We start from the raw sequence: 18301 nt of genomic DNA, 5'->3' as shown, positions 1-18301 counted from the left end.
ATGTACTTACTACCTTTAACCCACTATTATATTTCTGGAAAGAAAATAAGCAGAAACTTATTATATAGTGAAAAAGAAAAAAAAAGTGGAAACAAACTTAAAATGCCCAAGAATTGGGACATGGTTAACTTATAACCCAGACTTATAAACAGACAAAATATTATGCAGCCATAAGGATATGGGGTGGGGCGCCTGGGTGGCTCAGTGGGTTAAGCCGCTGCCTTCGGCTCAGGTCATGATCTCAGGGTCCTGGGATCGAGTCCCGCATCGGGCTCTCTGCTCAGCAGGGAGCCTGCTTCCTCCTCTCTCTCTCTCTCTCTGCCTGCCTCTCTGCCTACTTGTGATCTCTCTCTCTGTCAAATAAATAAATAAAATCTTAAAAAAAAAATAAAAGGATATGGGGAAAACTATTGAAAATATATTACAAAATTTGTATAAAATAATGCTAAATGTCATATATATATATATATATATATATATATATATATATATATATATCTCCCCCCTATAGAGAGAAAAAGATTAGAAAATGCAAAATCTATGCATTTATGTGATACTGAGTAGAAGAATTCAGGAGACACGTAAGAAGAAGCCGGTCTACACTGCATATGGTATTTCTTCTGCATAGATGATTTTTTGGGGGGTGCTCTTTGAAATGGTATAAAATGCTGCTGGAATCAAAATACCACTTAGATTTTCTCACTCTCTTTTTCTTTTGTTTTAAAAATATAGCCCAAAAGATGACTCAAAATGTTGTACTTGCCCATCTTCTCCTTTTTTATGTCCCAAAGGAAAATTTTTTTCTTCTGATAAGCAGTATGCACTGGTTATTCAATAATTGAATTTAGGTCATTAGACATTTGGTTACTCACTTTTTGGTGTATCCATGAAGTTCCTTCTGCCGGAATTCACGACCACTTAGAGAAGACACACTCCCTCTTTTCCTTACTGAATGAGTCATTCTGTCTTTAGCAATGTCTGACATCATCATAACCTTGGGAAAATAACTTCTGTAAAATAGCAGATGAAAGATCTGAAAACATTTTGGTTAATATAACACAGAGACTCATTCTAGATTAAAAAACAAATACAGATCATTCTTCTACCATTTGTATGGTTTCCTTAATAGTGATTTTTAGTAGATGTCGTTATTCTGGTCAGTATAATTGAAAACATGATAACTCTGATAACTTCCATCTATGCAATAGCATAATTCACATAAGCAGATATTAAACTGCAGCAAAATGCTTAAGAGCAGAAGAGGTTAAGTCACTGACAAGAGACAGCCTTGTGTAGAAGATGTAATTCACACCCAAAATCAAAGAGTTAATTCCCCTCAAATTAATCTTGATAACAATTTGCTAATTAATATTTGTTGTTGTTGCTTTACTTTAAAAGTTAAAATTGTCTTCCTCATAGGATATTTTTTTTCAAGCAACAGTGACTGACTTTGCAAAGACCTGGAAGAACTTAACATGTAACAAAGTATTTTATTAGAAAACCTACTTCCTTCTCCTCAATGCTTGTCAAAAAGGCTGGTAGGAACAGACGACTCAGAATTTAGACCATAAGTCTACTGCCCTATTGCCTACATACAAATTTAGATATTCATTTACATTATTTTACAATCAGAGAATATGAGAGCACAAGGATACACGGTGCTAGAAACTAAAACAGAGTCTCGGCCCACTAAAACAGAGTCCCTGCTTTCAAGGAGTCGGCATTGAGTGCACAGGACAGACAAGGGCACAATCACAAACCTCAGTATGATCAGTGTCAGGGTAGAGAGAAGCAAAGGGTTCTGGAGGGCACACAGAATGGCAGAGGCACTGTGTGTTGGAAGGGAGGCTGTGAGGAGTGTGTGTCTGTGCGTGAGTGCCTGTGGGTATGAGTATGTCCCCATAAGTGCATGAGGCTGTGTCTGAGTTTCTGTGTACATGGAAATAAGGGTGTGCCTCTGTGTACCCATGTGTGCACCTGTGTGTATGAATGATTATCTGTGCACCCAAATGGGTGTGTGCCTGTGTGTGTGTCTGTGTGTGAGCCTTTGTGTGTGATGTGTCTGTGTCCTGAATGTATGTGTGCCTCTTGGTGTGTATGCTTTTGAGTATAGTAGGGTCTATGAATGTGAGTGTGTGTGTGTGTGTGTGTGTGTGTGCTTGAGTGTATGTTTATGCATAATGAGTGTGTCTACATGAGTGCGGTAGGACACTTTCAGCCTGATTAAGTGGGTCATTCAGGTTCTGATCCAAAGTGACACGGATAGACCTTGGACTGCTTCCTGGTTTCCAAAGCTGCGCAGCAGGCCAGAACTGGAAACTAGAGGTCCCCAGGGGAGCGGTCGCCCAAGTGTCCTCTGGCCTCAAAGGACCACTCAGGACTCATGCTGTTCCAGGAGCGAACCAAGCTGGCCAGCTCTGCACCTGGCATCAACCGAAAGCTCAGCCCTGCAGGAAGTCGGTGGTGGTGGGATTGGGGGGGGGGGTCGCTACCAAAGGGCAGGACTCATGTGGCAGTTCCCAAATTTGGGGCCACTGTTTCTATTTGTTGGGGGAGGTCTATTTGTTCGGGTGGGCGCCAGGGAGTTCATGGCCCAGGCAGGCAGGCCATTTCTTACCACAGGGCCCTCCCTCCTCAGCCCCCTGCAACCCTGGAACTTGCGGGGTCTTTCTCTTCTCCGCTCCCATCCCGCGGCGCAGCGGAGACGGCTTGCTTACCTACAGCAGCGCTGGGACTGACACGGTGCTCCGCTGGGGATCCCGGTAGACCTCCCGCTTGCTCACTGCGGGAGCCGGAGGCTCAGAACGGGGCTCGGTCCTCCAGGGTTTCCCTCTGCCTGCGGCCGTCCGCGCACTTCCCTTGTGCTCTGCGCCTGGTCTCCAGGGTGATCTCCTCAAACAGATCCCCCCACCCCCCTACCCCGGGAGACATGGTAGCTGCTTGGTCCTCTGAGCCGCCCTAAGGATGTCAAGATCTCAACGTGACCACCCAGAGGGCGCCGCCCTGAGCCTGATTGTGCCCTGGGGTGGCCGGGAGCTGGGGGGAACCGGTCATCCTGCGGCGAGGAGGCCTTCGGGGACTCAAGGCAGAGCCCGGTGAGCCCTCATCCTGTTCCTTCTCCCTAAATGTCTGGGGCAGGAGTGGGAAGTACTGCGGTTTCCTGGGAGAGGAAATCCGATGTACAGAGAGAAAGCAGAGCTCCCCTTCCTTTCCCAGACCCCAGACACTACTTCCCACCACTCTGCTCCACCGTGCAGAGGCTTGATCATACGGGTAGTTACCGAGAGCTTATATTTACCAAATACTGGCAGTTTTCGTTTTATTTAGTTGTCCCAACAACTCTGTCTGGGAAGGGTTGTTCTTCCTTTACAGATAGAGAAAATTGAGATTCTGCGATATTAAATAATATGCCTAGGGCCTTAAACGATACGGGCTGCGCATGGGCTTATCTCCTGAGCATTGCAAACGGGGCTCTTTCGCTTTCTTTAACACCTCTCTTCCCAGCCTCTTGAAGTTTAAGAAGCTTTGAAATGGAGGCTGTTTGCCCCCCCCCCCCAGGACCTACCCAAGATATCTAATAGGCCCTTCCTCCTTAATAATCAACCCAGGGCAACCCAAAGCAAACAAATCCAAACCTTTAAAAGGACGCTTATGTAGTCAATTACTGGAATTAGAAATAAAACAACGCCTCTAAGTCGCTGGCTTCGCACCTGTCTCTTGAAGGGCCCTCCATGTAGTTAGCATTAGCTGACAAGAACAATACACTGGGATCACGACAGAGTCCGTAAGAGTTAGAACAGAGTTGGAGAAAGGGCACTGAAGTGTTCTGGCCCCATCCCAATCCCTATTCATAGAAAAATAAGAACAGGAAAGGACCATTTATTGAATATCTACTTCCTAGTAGGTAGGAACGATTAGGTAATTGGTAAAGATTAACTCATTTAATCTCTTCATTGACTGTATGATGAGGGATAGTAACTCCATTTTCTTAAAGATAAGGATGAAGAATCAAAGAATAACATTCCCTTCTATAGTCAGATCACAGAGCTGGGATCTGTCCAACTCTAAGACTCTTGCTCTGTGCCCAACCTTTTTGTGTGCTTTGCTCACCGTAAATGGACAGTAAAATTTTCCAGAAATATGCGTCAAATTTCAAGAGACTGGTGATAAAAAAGGTTCACAACTCAGTTTATTTTTACATTTTCATTTATTTTCCAGAAAAAAAAATCACATTTTAATAACAACTTACTTTAGGTATTTCGTCTTGATCTCATGTATAATTAAAGTTTGTTCTGAAACGGGAACCCTAGTTGCAGTAATGTGTCATGATAAATCATTGCATATTCAGAATTTTGTGAAATGGGTGGTTGGGAAAATTATGAAGAAAAAACATTTGTAAAAATCATTATTTACAAAAAATGATATCCACACATTTTCTAACTCATAAGGCAAGTAATTTAAAATGTTCTCATGATTATCTTCAATAAATCAATACTACACATTCATGTCACCATTGCTCAACAGCGAGCTTTGCTGCAGTGAACCCCTGCTTCTTTTGCTGGTTTTTTTCTTGAGCACAGCACAGAAGCGGTAAAGCTTTCATCATAGACAAAGCAGTAACAGTTATGAGAATAAAAGTACTCTCTGTTGAATTACACATGTAGGAAAAAGAGCCAAGCATCAACATTTTAACTAGGTTTTAAAAAATATACTTGAGCATTTTAACCCACAATTTCTTTTATAAATATGTTACGCTCAAGGAATTCTGTGAAATTATATACTCCGTACAAGGTCATGAGGAAATTCAGTTTACTGTCACTATAAAGATCATGGGGAGTCCTGAATAAAGGAATAAAGGCTACCACCAACTCAAATTAAGGTATACACTAATAAGCATTTTTCTTAAGAAAGACAACTGATGGAATTTTATTACCTCTAGAAACACAGCAAAATTTCTCTGAGATTCTTTTCCTAGTTTTTCTGATTTTTAGAGTAAGAAAAAAAAAAGAATTCTACTTAATAGGCATGAAAATTAAAACTTGATCATTTCATTCATAGAGTTTTTTTTCCCTACACAAAGTGAAAAATTGAAAAAAAAAAAGTATTCGTACATTGAAATCCAATAATATTCAAACAGTTAAAAAAAAAAAAAGCCAGCTCTATAAAGGACTGCTTGGCCTATAGTGAAGCTCTGCTCAGAGATAAGATTAGCGTATCATCATACAAATACCAACACTTGGCTTTTTTAAGAAAACATTGAGGAGCAATTTTCCAACTCTCTTTGAGAGAGAAATAGAGACACAGATCAGACAGGAGCCAGTCTCTTTCATGCACCTCTATTTAACAAAGCAAGCATTCAATACTGAACTGCAAAGCCAATACAGTTATAAAAATGATCATCCTATCATCTCTTGCAAGGAAAAGAAAAAAATCTGGCTTTGGATCTTGGGAAGTGATCCCATTGGTAGTCATTGGTGTATTATTAAAATAGTTTGAAGTAACAATGTAATGTATGAATACACTAAGCATTTATTTTGTCAAAAAAATAAAAGGAGAGAAAATGTCAATGAAGTATCATACAACTGAACAAATGAGATAGAATTAACACTTGCATGATCTCATTCAATAGAATATTTAAAAATGATAAATGTCTTAATCATCTATCAAGCCAATTCACCAACTCTGAATGAATTAAAAATTGAGCTATATTTAAAGAAATGTAAAGTGATCCAGCTATATTCTGAATCAGTTTGTCCAGGAATTTTTTAAAAGGAATTTTGCTGATTTTGTGTAAAAACAATTGATTTGCAAAATAAGGCATAACAAAAAAGAACTGTGAAGTGTTCATTTATAGAGTGTAGGGTTCTGCAAAATTTTTGCTAAATAATATATCCCTCTCATTTAAAAAATGTTTTTCATATAGTTTCTAGCAAGGTTATGTAAAAACGCGGTCAGTGTTCATTTATCATGATTCAGTTTCTTAAAACCACTTAATAAAGTATTACCCAAGATTGTTCACTTGTGTTAATTTCATTCTGTAAAGAATTTGGATTGTTTGCAACAGATGGTAGCCTGATGTGCTGATCATAGGAGCAGACCTTAAAAATAATACTTAGAAAATTAAAACAACATTGTTGTTTTATTTTGAATATTTTAGGGGATAAAGTTAAATTCACTAAGGTATACTAACGAAATTTAAAATGATACTAACTCATTTGAAGTCGCAGGAATTCTTCTTAAAGTTAAACAAAAGCCCAGAAGCATCCTTTTGAAACTTTCCTGGTTGTATTATTTGTGGTTCTTGAAGGATATGTAAGCTGGTGTTACAAGAAAACTTTTCTAAAGTTTCCTCAAGGTGTGTTTAAGAAAAAAAAAGTGTTTTTGTGATTTAGTAACTTTCTTAAGCTTCATTAAAACACTAGCCTTTATTATCAAATGTCTGAGGAGTGGGGACTATAGCATAGGACCACAGATTCTCAGGCCACAGTGAACATTTGTGAGAAACAGTAGACCTGGACATGATTTGGAAAATACTGGAATATAGGTGAATGCAGAAGTATCTCTTGCTTATTTTCTTTTAGGCATTAAGGGACACATAAAAATATATTTGCTTCTCAGTGAAACATCTTTTCTTATAAGGTTATAGGTGTATTTAGAATAAGCAACCTACTACCCTAGGGATAGAAGGAGGCAATCAAAAATACTATAAGTCAAAAAAATTACTATAAATCAAAGGAAAAATAACTTTAGAAGTTATACCTAGAGAATAAATGATTATCCTTATGGTGAATGTCAATAAGGAGGTGCCTTCTCTCACAAGAATACTCATTTAGGATAGAGATCAAATATTAAACATGCGGGGAAATCAAGAAATCTAACCACAGTCAACTCAAGAGACCCTAAAATTTGACTTTCCATCAAGAAGAATTTTTCAATTTGAATCAGATATTAAAATTACAACTCTAGCCTACAGAATATGACAGAACATCAAAGCGATGACCCGTAGAAAAGCGAGTGGGTTTTCTTTTGTTGTTTGTTTTTAATATTTAGAGATTTAAATATTGGATTTCTACTTCATCTTCCCTCCACACATTTCATGCACAAAATGTAATGTAATGGCAGGCATGTTTAATTCATGAGTGAGGGAATCACATGTAAATGCTATTTGCCAAATGGATTAAAAAAAATACCATACCCAAATGAAGCAGGAAAATCCAATAAAGCCTCATAACAGAAGTGCACACAGTAAAATGTGCATCATCAGAACACTTCAATCAATTAGCACAGATCAACATGTTCATTCATATCAGCAACTTAATTTGACTTATTTCAAGGAAACATCATTCTTACTTATATTAACTTTTAAAGGGATATTTAGAGATCATCCTCTATTTAATATCATAAAAAAATTAGCTTCCATTAAAAAAAAAAAATGCTGGTCAGAAAACCATGTAGTGAAATGAGTACTTTTAGACTGAATGGAATTTTGCTGAATGCATAATCCTAAGGAAAAAGAAAGCTTTAAAAAAAAAAAAAACAGAACTCAACAAAGGCATCTTATTGTAGATATCTACATATTTTACTGTGTCATTCAAATTTAATGGAGAGCTGTGATTATTTTGAAAAAAAAAAAAAGAAAAAGAAAAAAAGGAAAAACAAAAATGATGATGCAACTCTTTTAGAATGACACTGGTCCACGCTTATAAAGCATCCTATTCAAAGGCCTACAAGATAAATATGGTCAGCTCAGAATCTACATGTCTGAGTGTCTCTTGCAAGGAAGGAGGCATTTATTAGGACTTTGTATTTGCAGTGAGTGGCAGCTTGTAATCTATCTACTGCTTCTCTAGGTCTTTTAAGACATTGATGAAAAGGACAGAAATGTGAAAATGAGAGAGTGTATTTCAGGCCACCTGAGACTAGATAGCGTGACAGGAAAACTCTAAGGAAAAGACAGGGATTTTCCTAGAAAAAGCCTTGAATCTTTTTTAGTTTTTTATTTCTTTTTTATTTTTATTATTTTTTTTTTGATTGGAGAAATTTAAATGGACTGAGTGTAAAAATAAATTCACTAGAAAAATTATAGTCAACTTATAATTTAATTGATATAATTAATGTCATAACCAAGAAGGACCACAGAGATCTATTAGGGCAGGGATTCCCAGATTTTGGGTGCTCATCAAAATATATATTCCTAAACCTCATCCCTAGAGATTTATTCTTTCAATATAAACTTGTTGATTCTTGCTATTGTCTAGGCTCTGGGATAGTGGTAAGTGAGCCAAAATCATTGCCCTTTTAAATGAATGTTAGTGCAAGTGATCCACAAGTCATACTCTGAGAAATGTACCCTTTCCCAACAATTTTGCTATTGGAATTATCCTTATTTTGATACTAATTAACCTTGGGATTCAAATGATATACGTTTAGTAAAATAAAACAGAAGAATTTATTTCCCAGAATGAACAGCAAGGGGCCCCCTTTACAGTCAAGATAACTGCCTTCCTTCCTTCCTGCTGCTGTGTCGCTTCAGGAAAATTAATTACTCTAAGCCTCAATGTCATTGTAAAACAGGAATTACAAAGAGGGCTTATAACTTTGGGGTTGCTATGAGGATTAAATATCTGTAGTGACTGGTATATGTAAGCAGTCAAGTAAATGTAAAGTTTTATTATCTATCAGTCAATGTATGTGATTGCACATGTTTTCTTAGGAAACCACCACAGTGGATCTATATGATCTAGTAAAATCATGGAACTTCAGAGGTGAGAGAAATTTTATAGATCGTTGGTGTATTATGACGGTGTTCAAATCGTGCTGAGGTCGGGGTGGGGACCCCAGGTCTAAAGCATGGAAGGAGCTACAACACTGCTTTGAGTTGTTTTACCTAATGGGATTCCATATGTAATTTTAGAAGAAAAAAGGCCTGCTGTTAAGAAAAACTTGAAAAACACTGGCAGTCCCAATCCCTTGTTCTAAAGACGAGAAACTAAGAAATCAGTGATTTGACTAATGTCACAGTGCATCAATTAGCAATAGTTACTGTAGTCACCAGGCTTCTTTGAAAGGAAGATTTAGAAATGAAAATATGTGTCAGGATTGCCTCAGACACTTTGCAGATTGAGTAAAAATATGTAAAAACAAAAATAAAACATCTCTATTTACTCAAAACCATTTGAAATATGGATGTCCTTTCTTTATAGGTGAAATAGATTCCCAAATACCATACAGTGAATTTTCCTTTTGTCTATAGGTATAGAAAAGAACAGAGCTTTAAAAATAATTAAAAATATAATTCCTAGGAGTTATAAATTCCAACTATGGTAAAATTCAGACTAATTCTTAACAAGAATTTATTTTTAAAAATATCAAGAAAATATGGAATTTATTTAAAAAGAAAAACATATTTTCCATGTTGTCAAAATAAAGCAATACCATTCATATTTTCTATCTTGTTAGAACAGAAACTTTTAAAATAATAAATCTCAAGAAGTGGTGTTCTGGTTAATGAGAACTCTTTCTATCTTAACCCCTGGTATTGAAAATATTAATATGTACTTGCCCATTTTGTTCTGTTTAGGAATTGATAATGAACCTGACTTTATTTATTTATTTTTTTAAATGTAGTAGAGACTCTTTAATTATCTAGGATCTTTTTTCCTAATAGGAATTCTTACTATACAGTACTATGGATATGGGTATAAGAGGAGATTGTAAACTACAAAATTAAAAAAAAAAAAAAAACTACCAAAATCTAAACCCCTGGTATGAGTTTATTGTGTTATTATTTGACCTATTTTTCTGAAAAAAGAAGGGATATCTTCTCTATTGAGGTTCTGGTTATTGAAAGTTTAATAATTATGAAGCCAATGGCCTCCATTCTGTTTCACAAAGACCAGTCAAGAGATCACAAGAGATCTTCATAGGGTCAAATTTAGTTCCTGGAAATGTTTGAATAATGTTAGAGATTATTATAATCTATGTTTTAAATTATATTTTTACAATATCAACAAAATTATTCTTTCAAAAAAACCCTTGAGTTTAATTACTAATTCACTCTACAACTATATAAAATAAAATATAAAGAGCAAGACATTAGAACCAGTAATATTTACACATTTTTAATATGCTTTGTGTTAATATTCAATACGTTTTCCTTATGAATTGATTACTTAAAAACACATTTTTATATTCATATGCTGGATAATTCTCAATTCTCTGCTGCTTACTCTCCATTGGTTTCAGTCTTTGATGTTTCCCCATGTTTTATGGGATTTAAAAGTTTGCATTTCCTATTTTGGTTTCAAAATCAAATTGAACATCTTTACTTAAAATGAGTATATTAATAATTTGTCCAAAAAACTTCCACACCAGACTGTCTGGGGAGCCAACTGAGTGTCTGAATAGTAGGAATTCTTCTGAGGTAAAACAGATCATTTTGAACATTCTCTGGGCAGCAAGCACTGATTGAGAAGTACAAATGTTAATTTAAAAATTTCCACTATAAACAATTGCCCGTCACGATCTCATTTTAAAAGTAAGACTTACAAAATTTAATTTGATCTAAAATTTAAAGGGACTGACGATTCTTTGTCAAATATACATGAATGTAAAATAAAATTTAGCAACTAATGAGGAATACAACAGCTTAATAATTCCAGTTATTTAATAATATAACTTAGAATAAGAATCGGTTCATGTTTAAAATAAGGTCTATGACTTAAAGGAAGTTTTATGTTTTTAGATAGTGCAGGAGGAAGAGTTTACAGCTGAGACCCACCCCAGAAGAAGTGCTTCTCCGTTCTGAATCCTCACACTGTGAGGCCAGACTGAGTAATTACAGTTTCAATGATACCTCGCTACAATGAAATCATGACATAAATTTCTGGATAACTCTCTATCTGACTCCCCGAGAATGGCAAAGATATATAGTTACATATGATGAATCTTATCCAAAAGGAAATTTATTGCATGATAATGTGGATAGGATTTCATTTTTAAAGCTTTATTTTTTCCTTTTCAAATGATATAAATGATGATGATTAAAATTTTCCTTCTGGACTTAAACAGGGGACTAATTTTTTTTTTTTTTCTGAGTTTTAGTTTTAATGTTGTGATTCCCGCAGGTAAAGAGAAAGATATGTGGTACCATTCCCCATGTTAGATGGGAGAGACTGTTTAGAGTAATTGTGCAAAAGTTGTTCACTGGTTCAACTATGGAAAGTCTTGAAATTTTAAAATCACAATGTTGGCTTTAGTCTGATATTATTCAGCAATCTCCACATTTGTTAAACTGTGGAGAGAGGGGGAAGTAGTTAAGACTTCAACATCTTCTTTACTCTTGATTATAATTTCATATACTTAAACTTTAAATATGAATTGCTTTCCCTTTTTACACAAGTTATAAAAATAAGAGGCCCTGTTTACACAGTTTGCATTTTTTATGAAATTTGCAGTTTGAAAAAAAAGCTTTTTAAAAAGTGGTAATTAATGCTCTTCTTGAATATGCTGTAACTTTAGAATTTTTTTTTCTGAAATAGTTTCTGAATTTAACCCACTAAATATTTGAAGATAGAATTTTTATTTAGCACTAGAGTAAAACATACTAAGGATTGAAGAAAAGGAAGGTTTTTTTTTCTGGTTCCACTTAATTTTCTTTGTATGTGGCACCCCCTTTATGACAGCTAGCAATATTATATTTAAATTTTATATATTGACAAAATGCAATCTACCTCTGTAAGCATTGTGCCATTCAACAGTACTACTATTAAATTTACATACCACAGTTTAAATTACATCCATTTCAGGAATGGTAAAATGCTAAAACTCAAGTGTCTAACTGCCTTACTGGAATGGGTTACAATTTACAAATACAATAATTACATTTTAAAACCATTAACAATATTACACCTAGAAGTAAATACTGTAAGACTGGTCATCATGGTATTGTGTGAGGGAAATCATAGCTGAAAGTCATGGACATTTCCAGCAGATATATCCCAAGTGCAGATTTTGGTTTGTTTCCATCAAACCAAAATTAAAACCTGTTTCTCATACAACAGTTCTCCATTATGTGGTCCTCCGAATCCTTCCATAAGATTTTATTAGTTATCTGCCAAGTATTTTCCTGCAAAACAAAACAACATATCAACAGGTTACCTGCTAGTTCTATAATGGGATTATGATATGGGCAACATTTTCATTCCACCTGTCCTATTCCTAGAAGCCAAATACTGCATCTTGTGGGGTGCGATACTAGTATAAAATACATATAATTTCGTAAGTTTTCAATTTCTCAGACCAGCTAGTTGCCTTTTCATGTTTCCACATATGAACCATTTGCGGAGGTTTGGGTTTTAGGATAGGTTGGGAGATTTGTTTCTGGATGTGGGATTCCAACTTGTTATGGGAAGAGTAACCATATAACCTGGGAAATTTTTGAGAATGGAGGGGTTATAACTAATAATTACATGAGTACAGCAGGCATTAAAACCAGGAGTTATCCCGACAAGTCATTGATAAATATAATCACCCTAGTATTGGGAACTCCTTTACCAACAAACTATCGTGTGTGCCAAAAACCTGTCTCATGGTCATATTCAGCTTATAGGCAACCATTTATGATACTGCCCTAGACTCTTTAAGGTTGCTTATTTTATTTTATTAAAGATTTTATATATTTATTTGACAGAGAGATCACAAGTAGGCAGAGAGGCAGGCAGAGTGGTGGGCGGAGCAGACTCCCCGTTGAGCAGAGAGCCAGATGTGGGACTCTATCCCAGGATGCTGGGATCACGACCTGAGCCAAAGGCAGAGGCTTAACCCACTGAGCCACCCAGGCACCCCAGGTTGCTTATTTTAAAGTGAAAGGTGGACCCTCTCAGATTTCAGCTATGCCTGACAAATATAAAATCTATAAAGTCTTATTGGAGGAAAAAGAGTCTTCAGGTAAGAGGTAAATTCAGAGGCACATAGAATTTATTTTGTCAACATAAAAGCAGTAGGATTTACTCCATTTAATTAACCTCAGTGTATATATGTGTATATAATGTATATAATGGGAATAACTGGTCATTCCCATATAAGAAACAGAGCCAGATAAGTAACCACAGCCTTCCTAATTCCAACTTCCAGGTTATTATCCCATTTTTACTTCATTCTACAATCAGTTTTCTTTCTAATGGGATGAGAAACGGGGATTGGGAATGGGGAAGTGGAAAAGAAAGAAGATGAGCAAATCAGACACTATTCCTTCTTAAGAGAGTAGCTAAGGTGACACTATTTTTGCAAATGAAAACTCACAGGATGCCCACTTACCTGCAGCAAACCTTTTCTTGATGAGTGAGAACCGATACCCTGCTCCAACAAGCTCAATGTCACATCCAGAAAGGGTGCTTCCTTCACTTGTGAACTGCACAACCAGTGGGGAGGGTTTGCTTGGACCTTCAGATAACTGAAATCTTGCCAATAAAGAACCCACCCCTACAAAAAAAGTATTTATCATTACAAAAAAGTATATATCCTTACAAGATTCAAAAGTTAACATATAAAATCGAACTTATTAGAAAATAGTATAGGTATGTGTTTCAGTGATAAAATGGTGATGAATAAAATTTATTATGAAATATCATGAGGAACTTTTTTTTTTGAACACTGATGAAATTATAGTTCAACCAAATGGTACTTAAATTTGGGAGCATATTACTTGGAAGGCCATGTATTTTCCTAGTCAGAGGAAAGTGAAGTGAGAAATACCTCAGCTACCAAGTTCTTTCTAATAGCTACCAGTAGAGATCTGACGCAAAATGAAAACATGTCTCATTCAAAGCTCTTCTCTGAAGTGTGGTCTGTTTGACGTGGGGTTGGGCAGAAAAGGGGAAGTAGAGGATTCACTGAGGAATTATTTGCTCTTTATTAGTTGAAATAAGTATATACCAAAGCAAAGTGAACTACTTTGCTTGCTTCTAAGCTGTGCATTTTAATAGTTTTCTAATGCCTGAAAGTTATTTCAGCTTTGTATATTAAAAAAGTAAGCCTGTGATTACATTACCTCCATTTTCTGACTTCTGAGAAATATCAGGAATCTTCCATAATATTCTTTGCTGTTCAGCATTCCTAAAAATAAAATAGGAAAAAGGCTTTTGCATATGCAAAGGTTTTCGTTTAATGGATACCATATTTTTTCTAGATAGTGATAATTTAAAAAAAGGATCTTGACAATGTTCACTACAATTTAAGGATTATCTATCTATCGATCAATCAATCGATTGATCTATCTATCCATCCCATCCATTCACATAAATGCTCTCCTTTTTTTTTTTTTTAGATTTTTATTTATTTATTTGGCAGAGAGAAATCACAAGTAGACGGAGAGGCAGGCAGAGAGAGAGAGAGAGGGAAGCAAGCTCCCTGCTGAGCAGAGAGCCCGATGTGGGGCTCGATCCCAGGACCCCGAGATCATGACCTGAGCCGAAGGCAGCGGCTTAACCCACTGAGCCACCCAGGCGCCCCATAAATGCTGTCTTTTTTCTGTTCCTTATTGTAAAAGCCACAATATAGGAAAACATATAGAGGACAATGCAGTTAAATTTTTTGACACACCTACTTATCCTAGATGATAAATCTTAATCAATTAATTCAGGTAACTAAGTTTTCACTATCGTATGGCTTTTTTTTTTTTTTTTTTTAATGTTCTGTATTTTTCTTCTGACAATCACATGGAAAAACTAGAATACTTTTTCTAAGAGAACAAGTTCTTTTTAATAGCTACTCTCATTGTCTGTTCAATAGGTGTTCCCGTACCTTCTCTAGTGGTGCCTTTTTAATAGTCCAGAGGCTACAAAACAAAACCCTACATTGCTCAGACGCCCCTGCAGTTAGGGTCCTAGTTGCAAGTTAGGGTCTGCCAATCACAAACATTGCTTGAGATTTGGAGGCTAGAAGGGAGGAAGAGACCCTTCTCCGGCCACATTCGTGGCTCTTTCCTGCTAGCCAGCGACGTATGTGAGATGTGGGGATCTTCTCACAAAGTGCTCCATGAAGTCCCGTCTCCAGGTGTGTGGGTTTGAGAAGTAGTGAAGGCAGTGCTTGTAGGAACTTTCTCGTCCTTGGATTAACATGGCTGTGGTGAGTTCTTGAATTCAGTGGCTCCATGGGCAGCTTTCGGGTTTATCTGATTCTTGTTTGTGGCAGAGAGAGCAGCTTCCCTGGCGAGTGAGTTCTGCAGCGTTCTGGGAAACGTTCTTGGAGATCCAGCCTAAAGCTTATTTCTCTCATGCTTCCACTGTCGTGTGAGCATCTAAATCCCTGTGTTAAATCCTTCTCTGCTTAAAATAACAGAATGGTTTCAGTTTCCTGCCCTGAACCCTGACACAGAGGTCTGCTGTGATATCCTCCTGTAGGAAACACAAACGCTATGAAGGCTATGAGCCCTTTGCCCATGTGGGGAAGAGGGAGGGGACTTGGGCTCCTTACCAGACTGCGGGTGGGAGCACAGCCTGGAGCTTGGTTACTCCTCCATCTATGGGGACCAGGAACTGCACGTTGTTGAGGGCCACGGCCGTTGTCATGGCATCCGTATTGTATTTGTAATCTATGCGCAGGTCCGTGCTGGCCGGCTCGCACCGCCAGTTCACGGCCAGGTTCAGAGGTGTGGACTGAATGCCCTGGGCGGACACCTGGCCAAAAGACAGGAAAGAGAATATTTAAGGCTTGACCATTAATCTGAAACAAAGCCAGAATTTATGATGATCTCCCACAGGAAAGTTCTGAGGGGTCAAATGTCATCTTGTGGTTGGTGCCGCTCACAAATGAGCTGTCAGTAAACAGCACCCATAAAGGGTGCCCTGTGAAAGAGAGCTAAGTGCTTCAGGGAAATGGTTACAGAGTAAAAACAAAATCAGTTCCTAAACTCTCTACAGCACTTTAGAGTTTACAATGCACTAGAGTTTACAATGCACTTGTGTCAGGAAAGGAGGTAGTACCACTTTGCTTCAGAGCTGAGGCCAAGGAGTTCAACAGTCTTGGATGTAAGCTCTGACGGTCACTTATAAGCTGAGTGATCTTGGGCCGTCACTAAACCTCTCTGAGTCTCAGTAATTTCTTCAGCTGCCAAATGGGAATTATAACAATCATATCTTCACATAGGCTTGTGGGGAAGATCGAAGATACTTGACGTGAAACAGCATCGTGCCTAGCACTGTGTAAAGCATTAACGTTTTCATTCGTATTACCTGTTAATACTCTTATCATACTTTCCCTTCACAACATACCAGTGAGTTAGACAAAGCAGGTTATTATTACTCCTTTGGGATTTGCCAAAGTGAGCCCTTGAACCCACATTCGCTAAATGGAGGGGGTGCATTCTACTGTCTCCCATCAGTTCTAGTCAGAATCCACTGTGAGTTTGACCAAGGAAAAGCCATGTTTGCAGAATCAACCATATTGTCTTACCTAAAGGCAGTAATACCAACTTGATTTCTGGATCCACAGTGAAAAATTCATAACATTATTATTTCTTGACTGTTCACTGTCATGATGAATGGTTCTAGGAGCGTCTTATTCTATCAGTACAGTCACACCATAGGGGCCGTGGGGGTGGTGTCTACACATTTTTATGCACAGATTATGAGTTTAGCTGATTTTAAAGACTATAAACAGCTTCCTCTAGGTCTGGCAATGCCTGCTCACATGGACACCATGGGGAAGGGGCCTTAGGGTGGGCTGAGCTCATAAGGCAGCTGCGTTTGCTACAGAAACAAGCCCAGACAGGAATCCTTTTATAAAATGATAGGCAATGCTTTTGATGACAATTTTAGGTAGACAACCATTCTAAGTGTTTAAACTTCAAATATTTTTTGCAGCACAACCCTCCGCAAAATGAACTTTGCTTTGGAAACACGTTATTTAGGGTAACTCAAAAGCAGAGCAGACTGACCCCTCCCTGTCTGTTTCTGCACTCTGTCTCAGTGGGGGTTCTTGACTTCAGGGCAGATTCTTCCAAGAGCTTTCTGGATTTGTGCTGGTGTGTTTTTGATTGTTCCAGTCCCTGGGGAATGCTCCTGGTGGCCAGAAACTAAACATGCTGAGATTTGAGGACAATCTCACAAAATGCTGGTTGTGCTTCCTACCCAATGCCTCGCATCGTTGGAAAATACCACCACAACTAACCAACAGCAAAAGGGATTCCTCAGAGCTCACTTTAAAACAAAACGGCAGGCTTAGGGCTACTTACATTCTACAAATACTTTGAAATATATTAGGCTATTAGCTCCTCACAACAACCTATAAAATATCTAGGTAGGAATCCTTATTATCCTTATTTGCAGAGGAGGAAATAGAGGTTCAGGGAGATTAAGTGCCTAAAGTCAGTGGCCAGTAAGAAGGTGACTTAATTCCAGAATGCAGTTTCTTGCCTACAGTTTAATTTTACACCAACCTCATGTTGCAATAGATGAATTCTGTCTACTTCCTAGATTTACTTAATGACAAATATGGAGACTAAAACACAACAACAACAACAACAACAAAAAGAATCCCACAGCACTGAAGAGTCAAAAAAATGTTTTTAATCAGTGGTGACAATGCAGATGTGGTGTATGTAATGAATGTTTGTGAAAGAAACCAAGCACAGTTTTATTTTTTTTTATTTTATTTTATTTTATTTTTTAATATTTTTTTTTATTTATTTATTTGACAGAGAGAGAGAGAGATCACAAGTAGGTAGAGAGGCAGGCAGAGAGAGAGGGGAAGCAGGCTCCCTGCGGAGCAGAGAGCCCGATGCGGGGCTCGATCCCAGGACCCTGAGATCATGACCCGAGCCGAAGGCAGCGGCTTAAGCCACTGAGCCACCCAGGCGCCCAAGCACAGTTTTATTTTTACCCCTTTGGGCATAAAAAACCCTTCATGGGCCTCAAAATTTAATTTCTTCTTCAGAGAAATGTCTTATTGGAGTTTGCTTTTCTTGCTCCTTTTCATTTCTCAGAAGTGTAAAGCAGTCACTAAATGTGTTTAAATGTTTTGGGAAAAAAAAAAGTTAGATAAAAATGCATTTTTATCATATTTTAATTATACAGGTGATGAATTTCTGCAGTATCATGTTTGTTCAGTGTTATTGATACCCTCCAAAACTTAGATGATATTATTCTTATAGGACAGTCATCTGCATTTTTGTAAAATGTACCATGATATGGATACTTTACTTTTAGCGGTTTCCTTACCACAATATAAATAAGTATTTTCCAACCCAGAGGGTATATTACCACCACAGTGAACTAGTTTACCAATATTTATAATCTCAATT

At 37.3% G+C, this 18301-nt stretch overlaps 2 protein-coding genes across 14 annotated transcripts in view; both read right to left on the bottom strand.

The window, feature by feature from the left end:
* DYNLT5 (dynein light chain Tctex-type family member 5) overlaps nucleotides 1-3235 on the bottom strand; it is a 28729-nt gene extending 25494 nt beyond the window's left edge. Inside the window, exons 1-2 of the mRNA XM_059137545.1 lie at nucleotides 2718-3235; nucleotides 873-1010 (exon numbers count right to left, since the gene is read on the bottom strand). Coding sequence (XP_058993528.1) covers nucleotides 873-991 — 119 coding nt within the window. The 5' untranslated portion in view covers nucleotides 992-1010; nucleotides 2718-3235. The remainder of the gene's footprint in view (nucleotides 1-872; nucleotides 1011-2717) is intronic.
* A 932-nt stretch (nucleotides 3236-4167) lies between these two features.
* Nucleotides 4168-18301, bottom strand: part of SGIP1 (SH3GL interacting endocytic adaptor 1) — a 213359-nt gene continuing 199225 nt past the window's right edge. For all 13 annotated transcript variants that reach the window (XM_059135758.1, XM_059135762.1, XM_059135759.1 and 10 more), the window contains 4 exons: nucleotides 15475-15677; nucleotides 14051-14115; nucleotides 13318-13482; nucleotides 4168-12127 (listed from right to left, as the gene is read on the bottom strand). In XM_059135758.1, coding sequence (XP_058991741.1) covers nucleotides 12105-12127; nucleotides 13318-13482; nucleotides 14051-14115; nucleotides 15475-15677 — 456 coding nt within the window. In that variant the 3' untranslated portion in view covers nucleotides 4168-12104. The remainder of the gene's footprint in view (nucleotides 12128-13317; nucleotides 13483-14050; nucleotides 14116-15474; nucleotides 15678-18301) is intronic.

The sequence above is a fragment of the Mustela lutreola genome, chromosome 10, assembly GCF_030435805.1.
Source record: "Mustela lutreola isolate mMusLut2 chromosome 10, mMusLut2.pri, whole genome shotgun sequence".
Lineage (NCBI taxonomy): Eukaryota > Metazoa > Chordata > Mammalia > Carnivora > Mustelidae > Mustela > Mustela lutreola.
This window is presented reverse-complemented; position numbering and strand designations above follow the sequence as displayed.